The sequence below is a fragment of the Bos mutus genome, chromosome 1, assembly GCF_027580195.1.
Source record: "Bos mutus isolate GX-2022 chromosome 1, NWIPB_WYAK_1.1, whole genome shotgun sequence".
Lineage (NCBI taxonomy): Eukaryota > Metazoa > Chordata > Mammalia > Artiodactyla > Bovidae > Bos > Bos mutus.
This window is the reverse complement of record NC_091617.1, coordinates 137,083,784-137,104,473: the sequence shown is the minus strand read 5'-3', so window position 1 is coordinate 137,104,473 and position 20,690 is coordinate 137,083,784. Positions and strand designations below refer to the sequence as shown.

The 20,690-nt window shown below is 41.1% G+C and overlaps 1 protein-coding gene across 1 annotated transcript in view; it reads right to left on the bottom strand.

Moving 5' to 3' along the window:
• The window catches only part of CPNE4 (copine 4), a 690,441-nt gene that overhangs the window by 47,665 nt on the left and 622,086 nt on the right, over positions 1-20,690 (bottom strand). The window contains exon 8 of the mRNA XM_070386976.1: positions 5,838-5,936. Within this exon, the coding sequence (XP_070243077.1) occupies positions 5,838-5,936 (99 nt within the window). The remainder of the gene's footprint in view (positions 1-5,837; positions 5,937-20,690) is intronic.

The window sequence follows — 20,690 nt, the reverse complement described above, 5'->3', positions numbered from 1 at the left end:
ATTGTACAGGAGGTGGTGACCAAAACCATCTCAAAGAAAAAGAAATGCCAAGAAGGAAAAATGGTTGTCTGAGGAGGTCTTATAAATAGCTGAGAAAAGAAGAGAAACAAAAGGCAAAGGAGAAATAGAAAGATATACCCAACTGAATGCATAGTTCTAGAGAATAGCAAGGAGACAGTAGAAAACTTCTTAAGTGAATAATGCAAAGAAACAGAGGAAAATTATAGAATGGGAAAGACTAGTGATCTCTTCAAGCAAATTGGAGATACCAAGGGAACATTTCTTGCAAGGATGGGGCACAATAGAGGACAGAAATGGCAAGGAACTAACAAAAGCAGAAGAGATTAAAAGAGGTGGCAAGAATACACAGAAGAACTATACAAAAAAGGCCTTAATGACCTAGATAACCACGGTAGTGTGGAAACTCACCTGGACCAGGCATCCTGTAGTGTGAAGTCAAGTAGGCCTTAGGAAGCATTACTACAAACAAAGCTAGTGGAGGTGATGGAATTCCAGTTGAGTTATTTAAAATCCTAAAAAATGATGCTGTTAAAGTACTGTACTCATTATGAAAGCAAATTTAGAAAACTCAGCAATGGCCACAGGGCTGGAAAAATTCAGTTTTCATCCCAATCCTAAAGAAAGCAATGCCAAAGAATATGCCAACTACTGTATAATTGCGCTCATCTCACATCCTCAAGATAATGCTCAAAATCCTTCAAGTTAGGCTTTAACACTACATGAACTGAGAACTTTCAGATATACAAGCTGGATTTAGAAAAGGCAAAGGAACCAGAGATCAAATTGCCAAAATCCATTGGGTCACAGAAAAAGGGAATTACAGAAAAAATCTACTCCTGCTTCATTGACTAGGTGAAAGCTTTTGTGTGAATCACAACAAACTGTGGAAAATTCTTCAAGAAATGGAAATACTACACCACCTTTACCTGCCTCCTGAGAAACTGGAGGCCAAGAAGTTCAAGAAGTAACAGTTCAAACTGGACATGGAACAATGTACTAGGGTCCAGATTGGGAAAGGAGTATGTCAAGGCTGTATATTGTCACCCTGCTTATTAAACTTATATACAGAGTACATTATGCAAAAATGCTGGGATAGATGAAGCACAAGCTGGAATCAAGATTCCCAGGAGAAATATCAACAACCTCAGATATGCAGATGATACCACTCTAATGGCAGAAAGCAAAGAGGAATTAAAGGGCCTCTTGATGAGGGTGAAAGAGGAGAGTGAAAAGCTGGCTTAAAACTCAACATTGAAAAGACTAATTCATCACTTCATGGCTAATAGAAGGGGAAAAGTGTAGAACCCTTGGCAGATTTCCTTTTCCTAGGCTCCAAAATCAGTGCATACCATGACTATAGCCATGAAATTAAATGATGCTTGCTCCTTGGAAGAAAAGATATGACAAACCTAGTTCAGTTCAATTCAGTTGCTCAGTCATGTCTGACTCTTTGCAACCCCATGGACTGCAGCACGCCAGGCTTCCCTGTCCATTACCAACTCCTGGAGCCTACTCAAACTCCTGTCCGTTGAGTCGATGATGCCATCCAACTATCTCATCCTCTGTCATCCCCTTCTCCTCTCGTCTTCAATCTTTTCCAGCATCAGGGTCCTTTCCAATGAGTCAGTTCTTCACATCAGGTGGCCAAAATATTGGCGATTCAGCTTCAGCATCAGTCCTTCCAATGAATATTCAGAACTGATTTCCTTTAAGATTGACTGGTTGCATCTCATTGCAGTCCAAGGGACTCTCAAGAGTCTTCTCCAACACCACAGTTCAAACCTAGACAGCGTATTAAAAAAGGAGAGACATCACTTTGCCAACAGGGTCCACATAGTCAAAGCTATGGTTTTTCCAGGAGTCACGTAGATGTGAGAGTTGGACCATAGAGAAGGGGCTGAGTGCTGAAGAATTGATGCTTTCAAATTGTGGTGTTGGAAAAGACTTCTGAGAGTCCCTTGGGCAGCAAGAGATCAAACCAGTCAATCCTGAGGGAAATCAACCCTGAATATTCATTTGAAGAACTGATACTGAAGCTAAATCTCCAGTACTTTAGCCACCTGATGCAGAGTTAACTCATTGGAAAACACTCTGATACTGGGACAGATTGAGGTCAGGAGGAAAAGGGAATGACAGAAGATGAGATGGTTTGATGGCATCACTGACTAAATGGACATGAATTGAGCAAACTCAGGGAGATAGTGAAAGACTGGGAAGCCTGGCATGCTGCAGTCCATGCTGCATGATTTGGGGCTGCAGAGATTTGGACACATCTTAATGAAGGAAATGGCAACCCACTCCAGTACTCTTGCCTGGAAAATCCCATGAACGGAGGAGCCTGGTAGGCTACAGTCCATGGGGTCGCAAAGAGTCAGACACGACTGAGCGACTTGACTAATACCTGAACAAGAACATACAATCCATTTCCTCAGAGGCACTTAAAGACTCTTTCTTGTTTGTTTTAAAGCATCAGACTTCAGTATGCTTCAGTTGTGATGTATGCTATAATCTTACTTTTAATATGTTCCCAGCATTCTAAAGATGCAATGTTTCCCATGTTTATTGGTTTGTTTATTTCTCTTTGGAAAGGAGAACAAGGCAAAACTTGGTAAAAACTCTTTAAAATTCCAGAGGGTGATGTGGATAACTGTCATTAATTAATTAACTCAAAGGGGCCTTGTCTTGTGCATTCAAAGAACCAACAACATCTCTGGATAAGTTCCTAGTTATTTGGGGAGTCACTTTATTTATAGCTTACTGTTGGTTTTAATTATAGTCTTGAAACTCAGGAAGCCTGCTCATGGGTAAAGGCCTCTATCTGACAAATTTCTTGCAATGCTGGGTGTACAACAGTATATAGAGTGGGTTGTGGAAGCTATGCGGAGAACTGCGCTTGACTTCTCAGGCCAAAGAAAGGTATTCAACAAATGATCTGATTCTGATTAAGTCTCTGATCCTAAAGGATATTAATTTATGTCCATCCAGTCTGGTTATATCTTGACTTATATCTGAAAGGAGAGACTTGAACAATGAGTTGGGACATTTTCCCTGAGCAGTAGTTCTGAGCAGACCAGGCACAGAGTCTTATCTCTTATAGAAAAGGTCTTTCTTTGCTATCACTCTTTTCTGGTCTATGGGTCTAGTGGTCCCAGAGTAAGGATGGCAGATATCTTGGTTTGAGTTCTTCCAGAAGCTAATGCTGAATCAAAGATTTAAATTCAAGTAGCTGAGCTATTTAAAATCCTAAAAGATGATGCTGGTAAAGTGTTGTACTCAATATGCCAGCAAATTTGGAAAAACTCAGCAGTGGCTATAGGACTAGAAAAGGTCAGTTTTCATTCCAATCCCAAAGAAGGGCAATGCCAAAGAATGTTCAAACTACCAAAAATTTTGCTGATTTCACATGCTAACAAAGTTATGCTCAAAATTCTTCAAGCTAGGCTTCAGCAGTATGTGAACTGATAATTTCCAGATATACAATCTGGGTTTTGAAGAAGCAGAGAAACCAGAGATCAAATTGACAACATTCATTGGAGCATGGGGAAAGCAAGGGAGTTCCAGAAAAACAGCTACTTCTGTTTCATTGACTGTGCTAAAGCCTTTGACTGTGTGAATCACAACAAACTATGGAAGTTCTTAAAGAGATAGGAGAACCAGACCACCTTACCTGTCTCCTGAGAAACCTGTGTGTGGGTCAAGAAGCACAGTTCGAACTGGACATGGAACAATGGACCGGTTCAAAACTGGGAAGGGAGTATGACAGGGCTGTATATTGTCACCCTGCTTATTTCACTTAGATGCAGAGTACATCATGTGAAATGCTGGGCTAGATGAATTACAAGCTGTAATCAAAATTGCCAGGAGAAATATCAACAACCTAAGATATGCATATGATACCACTCTAGTGACCAAAAGTGAAGAAGAACTAAAGAGCCTTTTGATGAAGCTGAAACAGGAGAGTGAAAAAGCTGGTTTAGAACTCAACATTCAAAAAATGAAGATCATGGCATCTGGTCTCATTAGTTCATGGCAAACAGAAGGGGGGGAAAGTAGAGACTGTGACAGATTTAATTTTTTTGGTCTCCAAAATCACTGTGGATGGTGACTGTACCCATGAAATTAAAAGACACTTGCTCCTTGTAAGGAAACCTAGACTGTATATTAAAAAGGAGAAACATCACTTTGCCATCAAAGGTCAATATAGTCAAAACTATGGTTTATCCAGTAGTCATAAATGGATGTGAGAGCTGGAGCATAAAGAAGGAGTTGAGCCCCGAAGAATAGATGCTTTTGATTTGTGGTACTGGAGAAGACTCTTAGAGTTCCTTGGACCACAAGGAGATCAAACCAGTCAATCCTGAAGGAAATCAACCATGAATATTCATAGGAAAGACTGGTGCTGAAGCTGAAGCTTCAGTACTTTGGCCACCTGATATGAAGATCTGACTCACTGGAAAAGACTTGATGCTGGGGAAGATTCTGGGAAAGAAGACAAAAGGAGAAAGTGGTGGCAGAATATAAGATGGTTAGATAGCATCACCAACTCAATAGACATGAATTTGAGCAAACTCCAGGAGACAGTGGAAGACAGAGGAGCCTGGTGTGCTGCAGTCCATGGGGTCACAAAGAGTCACACATGACTTAGCAACTGCACAACAACAACAAGAACAACAATTCATCTAGTAGGTATTTCTAGGAAACAACAGTAGAAGAGTGGGGGACTGGGAGAGGGAAGCAGCCAAAAAGGGGTGTGTGATCAAGTCAGGGACTCCACTGTCAGTCAGAGCCACTCCCTGCTGGTCAGCTGTGGGCAGCTGCTCAGAGCACATCTCAGAGTTCTGCCGCCTGAAGGGCAATAGAGATGGGGTGTTATATCCTGCTTACCACTAGCTATTTTTTGAGGGCAGCTGTCTGAAATATGTACATCTTCCCCGACACATTCAGCCTGCTGTTGGCAGGTACAGAGCAGGATTCAGCAACCAGAAAAAGCTCTCAAGCAAAGAGATTCAGGTTCTGCAGCTAAAGTTGGGCAGGTGAACCCTGAACAGGTTAGAGCAGAAGTTACATGGTCAGGGTCCAGATGACAGCAACTAAATAATAGATGCATGTATGTATCTATCAAAGTACAGGTGCCTGAAGGATACACAGAGAAGGGGCAGGCTTCTGCATGATGCAGTGAAATCCCTATGTGCCCCTGTGGTATGTGGTAGTGTTCAGATTTATGTCTTGATATCAAGAGTGTAAGAATTAAATGGTGAGACTAAATGAAAATCTGGTGCCCAAAATTCAAACTTGAAGGAATCAATTTGTCTAAAGCATTAAATGTGTAATTAATGCTATCAGGTTATGGAAATGTAGAGCTGGAAAGAGTACTGCTACTAGATAATAATAAAGTACATGTTTTGTAAGTGCCAGATACCCTGCCAAGTGTGAATCATGAATTATCTCATTTAGTCTTCACAGGTAGGTAGCATTATCACCTTAATTTTTTTTTAAGTGAGAAAGCTGAGACACAGAGAGACTAAGTCACTTGTCCAGGGCTACACAGCTAAAGAAAATCTGAACCATCCTTATTTGACTTCTCCACTTTGCCAGTGGATGAATGGTATCACACTGGGCAGGGTCCTGTCCAAAGTTGCACTAATTGCTGTAGGCTGGGTTGGCACTAGAACCTGGGTTATGGATCCCTCCATGCTCCCTCCTGGCCTCATTTAATTATACACTAATATTTCACCTCTAGCTGCTCTGTCTGGGTGCTAACGAGGCATCGTGACAGGCGAGTCTGGGAGAAATACCACAGGGGGCTCACCACGTACCTGTTTGCCTTCCATTGCTCCTCTCATCTCCTTGAAGGTTGAAGTGAATTCTCCAATGAAGTCATGTTTGCCATTGGAGTCCCAGTCCCATACTATGCACTGCAACAGAAAAGAAGTAATTTATTTTTTTTTAAACTTAAGAACGTGTCCACAGCAGCTGAAGGCAACGAAAACTTTCTGGGTCAAAAGTCTAGGACTGCAGCCTGTGGAATGAGGTATGCCTTTGGTTTCCACTGGCTTTACTTAGCATTTTTTGCCATGATCTCCTAGAAGCCCTGTTCTGCAACAGTGACTAATAATTTGCCCATTTTTCAGATAAGGCCAGTAAGACCAAAAGGAGATAAGTGACTTGCCAAAGGTACCACATAGTGAATGAAAAGTCTGGGATTTGAAGGTATGTATCCTGACTCCAACTCTCATGCTTTCCCCACAGCAGAGACTCTGTGGTTTGCAAATGGGACCAGGTGCCTGAGTTCATGCCTGTAGCTTCCACAGTGGCAGCAACGATTTGATTATATGAATCACATTTTCTTTTTCTTTTTTTCTCTGAAGGCAAGAGAGCCAAAAAGTGAGATCATTAATTGTACCCAAGCAAAAAATGGGTGAAAAACAGAGAGGTGAGTTACATTGGTTAAAAAGCAGGCATCCATCACAGTTAAGACACGACCTTCCAACAAGAGGGCTCCACCTAACAGTGCTAATGCTACTTTCTGGGCTCCCAAGTAACACTTTGCAGAGTAATGCAGATTAAATCAATAGCCACCCCTCTGCTTGGTCACATGCTCTTAGATAAAGAGGGAGTCCCATATTTTCTAGTGAGGAGGTTGGACCAGGGTCTCAAGCACTTCAAATGTCACTTCTACATCTTAAACCAGGGATTTACAATCAGGAACCCCAGACCTCAGATAAGATCAAGGGAATAAATGAGACATTTACCTCAGAGGTTTTCCCTGGAATATTGGGGTACATGGGGCATCCTGGTTTGTTTTTTTTTTTTTTTGGATGAAGAACCTGCTGGTCAGTCCTTCCTGGAAAACTTGGTGTGTAAATCTATTTTCTGACTGTGGGATACTGCACAGACCTAAAATGAAATATTGCCCCAAACAAAACATAATCTCCCCCTAAACTTGTTCCTGGGCTTCCCTTGTGGCTCAGCTTGTAAAGAATCTGCATGCAGTGCAGGAGACCTGGATTCAACACCTGGGTTGGGAAGATCTCCTGGAGAAGGGAAAGGCTATCCACTCCAGTATTCTGGCCTGGAGAATTCCATGGACTGTATAGTCCTTGAGGTTGCAAAGAGTTGGACATGACTGAGTGACTTTCACTTTCTTTCTTTTCTTTCAAACTTATTCCTACTCATTTATTTTCTATCACAGTGGATTTATCAACATCCATCCAGTGGGTAACATCATTCAGGAAGCACACTGTGAACAGCACACTGTCAAACACTTGTCCACTGATTTCAGCTACTCACCACAGGGGTTTTTCTCTCTGTCAGTTCCTGCCCACTGACCCTGGCACTCACACAGTCATTACCTGGAGCCAGAAGCAAAGGAAAGCTTGTCCAGCTTGGACACAGAAAGAGAAAGAAGTGTGTTCCTGGGGCTCTTTTTTTTTAGGCTCTTAACTTTGCCCAGTAGTGAACTCAGCCCTGGGATACCTGAGTCTGATGGTCAGATACTCAGTCTTCTGTTTTGGGGAGAAGCAGATAAAAATGCAAAGGGGTCAAAATCAATAAGAGGAAGAGAAGAGAAAGCAGACTTTTCTACACTCCCTTGTGTCTTACTGTGTTTCTTTTTAACTCTTCCCTAGAATATAGGAAAAGCAGGAGAGTAGGATTGACATATGTAAATACTACCATGCGTAAAATAGATAGCTAGTGGGAAGCTGCTGTATATATAGCACAGAGCCCTCAGCTTTGTGTTCTGTGATGACCTAGATGGGTGGGATAGGGAGGGCAGAGGTGCAAGAGGGTGGAGATATATGTATACTTATGGCTGATTTCATACTGTTCATGGGGTTCTCAAGGCAAGAATACTGAAGTGGTTTGCCATTCCCTTCTCCAGGTAGTGGAAGTGATGGAATTCCAGTTGAGCTATTTCAAACCCTAAAAAATAATGCTGTGAAAGTGCTGCACTCAATATGCCAGCCAATTTGGAAAACTCAGCAGTGGCCACAGGACTGGAAAAAGTCAGTTTTCATTCCAATCTCAAAGAAAGGCAATGCCAAAGAATGCTCAAACTACCACACAATTGCACTCATCTCACACGCTAGTAAAGTAATGCTCAAAATTCTCCAAGCCAGACTTCAGCAATACGTGAACCATGAAATTCCTGATGTTCAAGCTGGTTTTAGAAAAGGCAGAGGAACCAGAGATCAAATTGCCAACATCCACTGGATCATGGAAAAAGCAAGAGAGTTCCAGAAAAACATCTATTTCTGCTTTATTGACTATGCCAAAGCCTTTGACTGTATGGATCACAATAAACTGTGGAAAATTCTGAAAGAGATGGGAATACCAGACCACCTGACCTGCCTCTTGACAAACCTATATGCAGGTCAGGAAGCAAGTTAGAACTGGACATGGAACAACAGACTGGTTCCAAATAGGAAAAGGAGTACGTCAAGGCTGTATATTGTCACCCTGCTTATTTAAGTTATATGCAGAGTACATCATGAGAAACGCTGGACTGGAAGAAACACAAGCTGGAATCAAGATTGCTGGGAGAAATATCCATAACCTCAGATATGCAGATGACACCACCCTCATGGCAGAAAGTGAAGAGGAACTAAAAAGCCCCTTGATGAAAGTGAAAGAGGAGAGTGAAAAAGTTGGCTTAAAGCTCAACATTCAGAAAGCTAAGACCATGGCATCCAGTCCCATCACTTCATGGCAAATAGATGGGGAAACAGTGGAAACAGTGTCAGACTTTATTTTTTTGGGCTCCAAAATCACTGCAGATGGTGACTTCAGCCACGAAATTAAAAGACGCTTACTCCTTGGAAGGAAAGTTATGACCAACCTAGATAGCATATTAAAAAGCGGAGACATTACTTTGCCAACAAAGGTCCATCTAGTCAAGGCTATGGTTTTTCCTGTGGTCGTGTATGGATGCGAGAGTTGGACTGTGAAGAAGGCTGAGCACTGAAGAATTGATGCTTTTGAACTGTGGTGTTGGAGAAGACTCTTGAGAGTCCCTTGGACTGCAAGGAGATCCAACCAGTCCATTCTGAAGGAGATCAGCCCTGGGATTTCTTTGGAAGGAATGACGCTAAAGCTGAAACTCCAGTACTTTGGCCACCTCATGCAAAGAGTTGATGCATTGGAAAAGACTCTGATGCTGGGAGGGATTGGGGTCAGGAGGAGAAGGGGATGACAGAGGATGAGATGGCTGGATGGCATCACTGACTCGATGGACCTGAGTCTGAGTGAACTCTGGGAGTTGGTGATGGACAGGGAGGCCTGGTGTGCTGTGATTCATGGGATCGCAGAGTCGGACACGACTGAGCGACTGAACTGAAATGATGGCTGATTTCGCTTTGTTGTACAGCAGAAACTAACACATCATTGTAAAGCAATTATACTCCAATTAAAAAAAGAATATAGGCAAATTTTGGTTTGTCACTGAATCTGAAGCAGAACTATCACTTCTTCTCTGCCCTCTTTTAGGTTTCCCATCATGCTTCTGTTAGTTACTACCCTTCTTCCACCTGCTGCCGTAACGTTCAAGACGTTTGCTCTCTTTAGGGGCAGAACCACCCTGGGGTGGAGGATGAGTCAGGCCCAACAGGGCTCCAGGCCCCGCCTCCTTGGGCGGGCACGACTGCTAACATAGGCTCTGCTTCTTCAATCAGTGTCTTTTCTCATCACGGCAGTTGCAGAATTCTGTTTTAACCTTTTCAGAAGGGATCCCAGAGGAAGGAAGACATAGTGAGACATAAATATAAAAACACTATTTTCCTCTCTCTCCCTGCCATGAAGCTGGCTTATATGACAGCTCTGATGCAGCTGACAAAGGAATGCATCTTGGTGAAGAGTAAACAGATCAACTGCTCTACAGAAAAGCTGAGGCAGAGGCAAGGTTCTTGGTGTAAATCAATAAGGAAGCCTTGACAGACTGGTGAGAAAGCAGCAGCTCAAAACCGTCTACAAGCCAGGAGGCCTTCTCGAGTTCTTAAGCTCGCAGTGGAGGTTATCATCTTAAAATGTTTAAGCTTGATAGATGGTCTTATCAATGCCCTTGTTTACAGAGAAGGAAATTAATTAAAGAGAAGGGAAGTGACTCCTACAAGTTCATCCAGTACAGGATGGAGATGAAGTCCAGGTTTCCTACCTACCTAATTTCCAGCTGAACACAAAATATAAAATTACAATAATTGCAACACATATAGTGCTTACTATGTGCCAGAAACTGTTCTGAATACTTTACCCAGATTCATGTATTACCCAGAACAATTTATCATTATGCCCATTTTACAGATGAGGAAACCAAGGCACAGATAGATGAAGTAAGTTTTCTAAGACTACACAGCTAACAATAGGTAATCTTTGAATGAAAAGAAGTTAAACTTCAGAGTTTGCTCTAACTGGTCATTTCATATGAACCCAAGCAATTTGTTTTTATGGTCTCTAATCCTGTACAATAATCTTGAAGTGACAATATTATTGTTATAATTTACAGATATTAGTCACAGGGTTCAGTTCAGTTCAGTTCAGTCGCTCAGTCATGTCTGACTCTTTGTGACCCCATGGACTGCAGAACTCCAGGCTTCCCTGTCTGTCACTAACTCCCGGAGCTTGCTCAAATTCACATGCATCACGTTGGTGATGCCATCCAACCATCTCATTCTCTGTTGTCCCTTTCTCCTCCTGCCTTCAATCTTTCCCAGGATCAGGGTCTTTTCAAGGAGTCAGTTGTTCACATCAGTGGCCAAAGTATTGGAGTTTCAGCTTCAGCATCAGTCCTTCCAAAGAATATTCAGGACTGATTTCCTTTAGGATGGACTGGTTGGATCTCCTTGCAGTCCAAGGGACTCTCAAGAGTTTTCTCCAACACCACAGTTCAAAAGGATCAATTCTTCAGTGCTCAGCCATCTTTATAGTCCAACTCTCACATCTATGCATGACTACATGGAAAAACCATAGTTTCAACTAGATGGACCTTTGTCAGCAAAGTAATGTTTCCACTTTTTAATATGTTGACTAGGTTGGTCATAGCTTTTCTTTCAATGAGCAAGCACCTTTTAATTTCATGGCTGCAGTCACCATCTGCAGTGATTTTGGAGCCTCCAAAAATAAAATCTCTGTTTCCATTGTTTCCCCATCTATTTGCCATGAAGTGGTGGGACTGGGTGCCATGATCTTAGTTTTTTGAATGCTGAGTTTTAAGCCAGCTTTCTCACTCTCCTCTTTAACTTTCATCAGGAGACTCTTTAGGTCCTCTTCGCTTTCTGCCATAGGGGTGGTGTCATCTGCATAGGTTATTGGTATTTCTCCCCACAATCTTGATTCCAGCTTGTGCTTCACCCAGTCTGACATTTCACATGATGTACTCTGCATATAAGTTAAATAAGCAGGGTGACAATATACAGCCTTGACTCACTCCTTTCCCAATTTGGAACCAGTCTGTTGTTCCATGTCTGGTTCCAACTGTTGCTTCTTGACCTGCATACAGATTTCTCAGGAGGCAGGTAAGGTGGTCTGGTATTCCCATCTCTTGAAGAATTTTCCACAGTTTTTTTGTGATCTACACAGTCAAAGGCTTTGGCGTAATCAATAAAACATTTGTTTTTTGGTATTCTCTTACTTTTTTGATGATCCAACGAATGTTGGCAATTTGACCTCTGATGCCTCTGCCTCTTCTAAAACCAGCTTGAACATCTGGAAGTTCACAGTTCACGTACTGTTGAAGCCTAGCTTGGAGAATTTTGAGCATTACTTTGCTTGCCTGTGAGATGGTGCAATTGTGCAGTAGTTTGAACATTCTTTGGCATTACCTTTCTTGGGATTGGAATGAAAACTGACCTTTTCCAGTCCTGTGGCCACTGCTGAGTTTTCCAAATTTGCTGGCATATTAAGTGCAGCACTTTACCAGCATCACCTTTTAGGACTTGAAATAGCTCAACTGGAATTCCATCACCTCCACTAGCTTTTTTTTTGTAGTGATGCTTCCTAAGGTCCACTTGACTTTGCATTCCAGGATGTCTGGCTCTAGGTGAGTGATCACACCATCGCAGTTATCTGGGTCATGATCTTTTCTGTATAGTTCTTCTGTGTATTCTTGCCATCTCTTCTTAATATCTTCTACTTCTGTTAGGTCCATAACATTTTTGTCCTTTATTGTGCCCATCTTTGCATGAAATATTCCCTTTGTATCTATAATTTTCTTGAAGAGATCTCTAGTCTTTCCAAGTCTATTGTTTTCCTCTATTTCTTTGCATTGATCACTTACGAAGGCTTTCTTATATATCCTTGCTATTCTTTGGAACTCCGCATTCAGATAGATATATCTTTCCTTTTCTCCTTTGCGTTTACCTTCTCTTCTTTTCTCAGCTATTTGTAAGGCCTCCTCAGACAACCATTTTGCTTTTTGCATTTCTTTTTCTTGGGGATGGTCTTGATCACTGCCCCCTGTACAATGTCACCACCCTCCAACCATAGTTCTTCAGGCACTCTGTTAGATATAATTCCTTGAATCTATTTGTCACTTTCACTGTATAATCATAAGGGATTTGATTTACATCATATCTGAATGATTTAGGTGTTTTCCCTACTTCCTTCAAGTTAAGTCTGAATTTTACAATAAGGAGTTCATGATCTGAGCCACAGTCAGCTCCTGGTCTTGTTTTTGCTGACTGTATAGAGCTTCTCCATGTTTGGCTGCAAAGAATATAATCAAACTGATTTCAGTATTGACCATCTGGTGAGGTCCTTGTGTAGTCTTCTCTTGTGTTGTTGGAAGAGGGTGGTTGCTATGACCAGTGTGTTCTCTTGGCAAAACTGTTAGGCTTTGCCCTGCTTCATTTTTTATTCCAAGGCCAAATTTGCCTTTTACTCCGGGTATCTCTTGACTTACTACTTTTGCATTCCAGTCCTTTATGGTGAAACAGACACCTTTTTGGGGTGTTAATTCTAGAATGTTTTGTAGGTCTTCATAGAACCATCATCATTACTGACGGGCATAGACTTGGATTACTGTGATGTTGAATGGCTCGCCTTGGAAATGAACAGAGACCATTTTGTTCCTGTTGGGAGAGCTTCCTTTTGGGAGAGACTGACTGTAGGGGAAAAAGTCTTGTTCTGATGGGCAGGGCCATGCTCAGTAAATCTTTACTCCAATTTTCTGTTGATGGGTGGGGCTGTGTTCCCTTCCAGTTGTTTGACCTGAGACCAAACTATGGTGGAAGTAATGAAGATAATGACAACCTCCTTCAAAAGGTCCTGGGCATGCACTGCCACACTCAGTGCCCCAACCCTGCAGCAGACCCCTGCTGTCCCATGCCAGAGACTCCTGGACACTCACAGGCAAGTCTGGCTCAATCTCTTGTAGGGTCACTGCTCCTTCCTCCTGGGTCCTGGTGTGCACAAAGTTTTCTTTGTGCCCTCCAAGAGTCTTTTCCCCCACTCCTGTGTAAGTTCTGTAATCAAATCCCACTGACCTCCAAAGTCAAATTACCTAGGGGTTCTCAGTCCCTTCGCCAGATCTCCAAGTTAGGAAATCTGCTGTGGGTCTTATAATTTTCTTCACAGTGAGAGAATTTCTTTGGTATAATTGTTCTGCAGTTTGTGGGCCGTCTGCTTGGTGGCTATATGGTGGAGTTAATGGTGACCTCCTCCAAGAGGGCTTATGCCACAGAGTGTGTGACCAGTTGTCCTACACCTAGAGCCCTTGCCACTGCATCAAGCCACTGGTGACTTGTACTTCCACAGGAGACACTCAAACACAGTTCTGGCTCAGTCTCTGTGGGATCTCTGGGTCCTGGTGCACACAAGCTTTTGTTTGAGCCCTCCCCTCTGAGCTTCTCTAGCGCATATGAGGTTTGATTTTCAATGTGATTTCACCCCTCCTTCCATCTTGCTGGGGCTTTTCCTTTGCCCTTGGACATGGGTTATTTTTTCTTGGTGGGATCCAACATTCTCCTGTCGATGGATGTTCAGCAGTGAGTTTTAATTTTGGAGTTCTCACAGGAGAAGATGAGCGCATGTTCTGCTGCTGCTGCTGCTAACTCGCTTCAGTCGTGTCCGACTCTGTGGGACCCCATAGATGGCAGCCCACTAGGCTCCTCCGTCCCTGGGATTCTCCAGGCAAGAGTACTGGAATGGGTTGCCATTTTCTTCTCCAATGCATGAAAGTGAAAAGTGAAAGTAAAGTCACTTAGTCGTATCCAACTCTTAGTGACCCCATGGACTGCAGCCCACCAGGCTCCTCCGTCCATGGGATTTTCCAGGCAAGAGTACTGGAGTGGGGTGCCATTGCCTTCTCCGCATGTCCTTCTACTCCACCTTCGTAGGCTCCACATTGGTTACAGGCTTAGAGAGATTAAAGACTTGACTAGACATATAGAAAGTGACAAAGATGGATTTTATTTCTTTTTCTTGTCCAATTGCTCTGACATGGACTTTCAACATTATGTTGAAAAGAAGGGGCAAGAGCAGGCATTCTTGTCTCATTTCTAATCTTGGAGAAAAAGCTTTAACATTTTCACAGTTGAGTAAGATATTAGCTGTGGGCTTGTCATATGAAGCCTTTATTATGTTGAAATAATCTCTAATTTTTTGAGCATTTTTACCATGAAAAGTTTTTGAATTTTGTCGACACAGAATTGCTAAAGCAATCTTGAGAGAAAGAATGAGGCTGAAGATGTCACTTCCTGATTTCAAAATATATTATAAAGCCATAGGAATTAAAACATCATGGTACTCCCATAAAGACAGATCTGTAGGCCAATGGAACAGAATAGATACACCAGAAATAGCCATGCATGTATGGTCAGCTGTTGTTTGACAAGGTGTCATGAATACACAGTGGGGAAAATGTAGTTCCTTCAACAGGTGATTTTTTGAAAATTGAATATCTCCATGCCAAAAAAATGAAATTGAATCCCTACCTTACATCATACATAAAAATCAACTCAAAATGGGTTGAAGGCTTAACCATGAGACTTGAAACTGTAAAACTCCTAGAAAAAAGACACAGGGGAAAATATTCTTGACGTTTGCCTAGGCGATGATTTCTTGGCTATGATACCAAAAGCACAAGCAACAAAAGCAAAAATAGACAAGTGGGACTACATCAAACTCCTACAGGAATTATAAAAATCTTCTGCATAGCAAAGGAAACCATAAATAAAGTGAAAAGTACCCTACAGAATGGGAGAAGATATTTTCAAACTGTATATCTAATAAGGGATTAATTTCCAAAATATATAAGGAAATCCTACAACTCATTACCAAAAAATTCCCCAATAACCTGATTTAAAAATTGTCAAAGAACTTGAACAGATGTTTCTCCAAAGAAGATATACAAATGGCCAACAGGTAGATGAAAATATGCTCATAGTCATTAACTACTAGGAAATTCAAATCAAAATGACAGTGAGATACAATCTCATATCTATTAGGATAACAGTTATTTAAAAAATGCAAAAGATAACAATTGTTGACAAAGATATGGAAAAATTCAAGCCCTTGTAATGGTTGGTGGGGACATAAAACAATGCAGCAGCCATGGAAAAGAGTACAGTGGTGGTTCCTTAAAAAATTAAAAATAGAACCACTATATGATCCAACAATCTCATTTTTGTGTATACATTCAAAGAACTGAAGTCAAGATCCCAAATGAAGATACCTTCATTCCCATGTTAACTTCAGCAGCATTATTCATGATAGCTAAGATATGAAAACAACCCAGGTGTATGACTAATGAAAATGTGGTATACCTGTACAATAGAATATTATTCAGCCTTAGAGATTGACTCAAGATGGCAGAATAGAAGGATGTACACTCATCTTCTCCTGTGAAAGCACCAAAATTGCAACTTTTGAACAACTATTGACAGAAGGATGCTGGAACCCACCAAAAAGAGATACCCCTTGTCCAAAGACAAAGGAGAAACTGCAGTGAGATGGTAGGAGGGGGTGCAATCATAATAAAATCAAATTCCTTCATGCTCAGTAGGTGACCTACAAACTGCAGAACAATAATACCAAAAAAGCTCTCCCACTGTTGTGAGGGTTCTGAGTCCCACCTCAGGCTTCCCAGCCTAGAGATCTGGCAAAGGGACTAGGAATCTCCAGAGAATTTGACTTTGAAGGCCAGTGGGATTTGACTACAGACCTTTCAAAGGACCAAGGGAAACAGAGATTCCACTTTTGGGGGGCACAAACAAAATCTTGTGTGCACCAGGTCCCAGGGGAAAGGAGTAGTGAACCCACAGGAGACTAAACCAGACCTATCTTCTAGTGTTGTAGAGTCTCCTGTGGAGGCATGCATCAGTAGTGGCTCACTGTGGGGATGGGGGCACTGGCAGCAGCAGCTCTGGGAAGTGCCCCTTGGCATGAGCTCTCTCAGAGGTCACCATTAACCCTACCATAAAGCATGTAGACCTCAGGCTTGGGTCACCTCAGGCAAAACAACTAACAAGGAAGGAGTACAGCCCCACCCATCAGCAGACAATCAGATTGAAGTTTTACTGATCATGGCCCTACCCACCAGAGCAAGACCCAATTTTTCCCACTGCTACTTCCTCCCATCAGGAAGCTAAACAAGGCCCTTAGCCTCATCCATCAAAGGACAGACAGAAGAAGCAAGAACAACAATTTTCCTTTTACCAGAAGAAAAATAACATCACAGAAAGTTAACCAAAATGAAAAGGCAGCAGATTATGTCCCAGGTGAAGGGACAAGATAAAGCATCAGAAAAACAACTAAACGAAGTGAAGATAGGCATCCTTCCAGAAAAGAAAATCAGAATAATGATAGTGAAGATGATCCAGGATCTTGGATAAAGAATAGAGAAGATGCAAGGAGTGTTTATAAAGACCTAGACGAACCAAAGAACAAACAAGCAGATGAAAAATACACTGGAAGGAATGAGTAGCAGAATAACTGAGGCAGAAGAATGGATATGTGACCTGGAAGACAGGTCACAGAATGGTAGAAATCACTGCTGCAAAACAGAGTATAGAAAAAGGAATGAAAGAAAAAAGACTGTAGACAGTCTAAGAGACCTCTGGGACAACATTAAATACATCAATATCTGCATTATAGGGATCCCAGGAGGAGAAGATAGGGAGAAAAGACCTGAGAAAATATTTGAAGAAATAATTGTTGAAAAGTTCCCTAACACGGGAGAGGAAATAGTCAACTCCAGGAAATGCAGAGTGTCCCAGGCAGGATAAACCCAAGGAAGAATACACTGAGACACATAGCAATCAAATTGCCAAAATTAAAGGCAGAGATAAAATATTAAAAATGGGGAAAATGATAAAATAACATACAAGGGAACTCTCATAAGGTTATGAGCTGATTTCTCAATAGAAACTCTACAAGCCATAAGGGAATAGCATGATATACTTAAAGTGATGAAAGGGAAGAACCTACAACCAAGAATACTTTACCCAGCAAGACTCTCATTCTGATTTGGCAGAGAAATCAAAGGCTTTACAGATAAGCAAAAGTTAAGAGAATTTGGCACCACCAAACCAGCTTTATCAGCAATGCTAAAGGAACTTCTCTAGGAAGGAAACACAGAGAAGGAAATGACCTACAAAAAGTAAACCCCATAAATTAAGAAAATAGTAATAGGATCATATATATTGATAATTACCTTAAATGTAAATGGATTAAATGCACCAACCAAAATACCTAGGCTGGCCAAGTGAATGAAAACATGTACATGTATGCATTTCTATTTATCATATCACTCTACTTAACCCCCTAAATTGTATGTAGTTATTTTATATTTTTGGAGAAGGAAATGGCAACCCATTCCAGTATCCTTGCCTGGGAAATCCCATGGACAGAGTAGCCTGGCAGGCTGCAGTTCAGGGTGTCACAAGAGTTGGACATGACTTAGCAACTAAACACTGCCACCATTTTATATTGTTAGGTTAATCATGCTTCCATTTTGACTTGGAATTATCTTTTATTTTTTGTCATATTACTGATTGTGAAAACTGATAAGCATCTTTTAATATTGTGATTTTGTAACTCTCATGAGTGGTCAACAGAAAATAATAGACTTCTATATCAATAAAACTATCATTTAATAGAAAAACCTGTAATCACTTTTTAAAATCCAGATGCACATTAGAATTATCTTGGAATTTTTTGAAAAATGCAAGTGCCCAGGTATTTTTTTCCCCCCAAAGCTCCAGATGTGATTCTAATGAGCATGGTGTTTTTTAAAGTATCTTTGATATTAATTTCTAATATTGATATTAGCTCCTCACTTATATGCTTTCTTCTCTGCAATCACCCTCTGTGTCTTTTCAGTCTTTTAAATTTATTGAGGCTTTCAATGGCTAAGTCAAAGATTTTTCTTGGTAAATGTCACATTGCACTTGAAAATATGTGGGTTTTTCTCAAATATCTTCTGATATTGATTTCTAACATAATTCCACAGTAGTAGAACATATTCTGTATAATTTCAATACTTTTAAACCATGAAATTTTTGCACCTTTTGAAATTTTTGTTTTACGTCCCTATATGTGTTCTAGTGTCTTCTGGTTTATAGTCTATAAGAACTTGAGTAGAATTTGTATCCTGCTGTTGTGTGAAAATTGTATAAATCTTATGTTGAACTGGTCATAGTGCTTTTCAGATCTACTATATCCTTCTACTTTTCTGTCTATTGATTCTATTAATTTTTGAGAGTTTGATATTGAAACTTCAGCTAAAAATCTTATCTACTTAAAAATAATTATATAGTGGAGCTATATGTAACTTTCTTCTGTGTTTTCCAAGTCTCTTGTAAATGTGCTACCATAGTTTTGTAATTAAAATTTTTTTAAAGGAATATTATTCAGCCTTAAAGAAGAAAACCTTCCCATTTGTAACATGGATGGACATTATGTTAACTGAAATAAGCCAGTTACCGATGGATGACAGTGCCTGATTCCACTTTTATGAGGCATCTATAACAGTCAAACTCATAGAAGCAGATAATACAATAGAGGCTGCTGAGGTGTGGGGGAAATTGGGTGCTTTTGTAGTGTGTACAAAGTTTTAGTCACTCAAGTTACTTAGCTCTAGAGACCTGCTGTACAACACTGTGTCTATAGCTTATAATATAGTGCTGTGCACTTCAAAACTTGTTAAGAGTGTAGATCTCACATCACATGTTTATATCACAAAACAAGCCAAAGAGACATAAAGAAACATTGGGATGTGTAGGATCTGTCTTTTACCTTGATTCTGGTGATGGTTTCACAGGTTCAAATTAATAAAATTATATGCATTAAATATGTATAATTCTTTATATGTCAATTAAATAAAGCTGTCAAAGAATTTCAAAGTAGAGATTTTCCTTGACAATCTGGGTGGGTCTGATATAATCAGTTGAAAGACTTAAGAGCAGAATGAGGCTTCCCTGAGGGAGGAGAAATTTTGCCTTGGGATCATAACTTAACTTTAGTCCCACTACAGGGTTCCAGTCTGATCTTCCTGAGGGGCTGCTCTAGGGATTTCAGACTTGTGCAGCTAGCCCTCCACAACAGCATAAGTTAGTTTCTTGCAATAAATCTATTAATGTTTATTTTCCACTGATTCTGTTTCTCTGGTTAACCTGGCCTATGCACCTTCTCTCACCTTCTGCCTTGACATTCATACCTTCATGTGAGTTTTCAGTGACAATTGGTCTTCTTGTACTGATGGAATTCGTCAAGGCTGTATATTGTCACCCTGTTTATTTAACTTATATGCAGAGTACATCATGAGAAATGCTGGACTGGAAGAAACACAAGCTGGAATCAAGATTGCTGGGAGAAATATCAATAACCTCAGATATGCAGATGACACCACCCTTATGGCAGAAAGTGAAGAGGAACTCAAAAGCCTCTTGATGAAAGTGAAAGTAGAGTGAAAAAGTTGGCTTAAAGCTCAACATTCAGAAAACAAAGATCATGGCATCCGGTCCCATCACTTCATGGGAAATAGATGGGGAAACAGTGGAAACAGTGTCAGACTTTATTTTTCTGGGCTCCAAAATCACTGTAGATGGTGACTGCAGCCATAAAATTAAAAGACGCTTACTCCTTGTTATGACCAACCTAGATAGCATATGCAAAAACAGAGACATTACTTTGCCAACAAAGGTTCGTCTAGTCAAGGCTATGGTTTTTCCTGTGGTCATGTATGGATGTGAGAGTTGGACTGTGAAGAAGGCTGAGTGCTGAAGAATTGATGCTTTTGAACTGTGGTGTTGGAGAAGACTCTTGAGAGTCCCTTGGACTGCAAGGAGATCCAACCAGTCCATTCTGAAGGAGATCAGCCCTGGGATTTCTTTGGAAGGAATGATGCTAAAGCTGAAACTCCAGTACTTTGGCCACCTCATGCGAAGAGTTGACTCATTGGAAAAGACTCTGATGCTGGGAGGGATTGGGGGCAGGAGGAGAAGGGGACAACAGAGGATGAGATGGCTGGATGGCATCACTGACTTGATGGACATGAGTCTGAGTGAACTCCGGTAGTTGGTGATGGACAGGGAGGCCTGGTGTGCTGTGATTCATGGGGTCGCAAAGAGTTGGACATGACTGAGCAACTGATCTGATCTGATCTGATTGAACCCTTAACTTTGTCCTGGGTATTATTCTAAGCTCTGGTACTTAATCTTCACAGTAACGCCATTAGT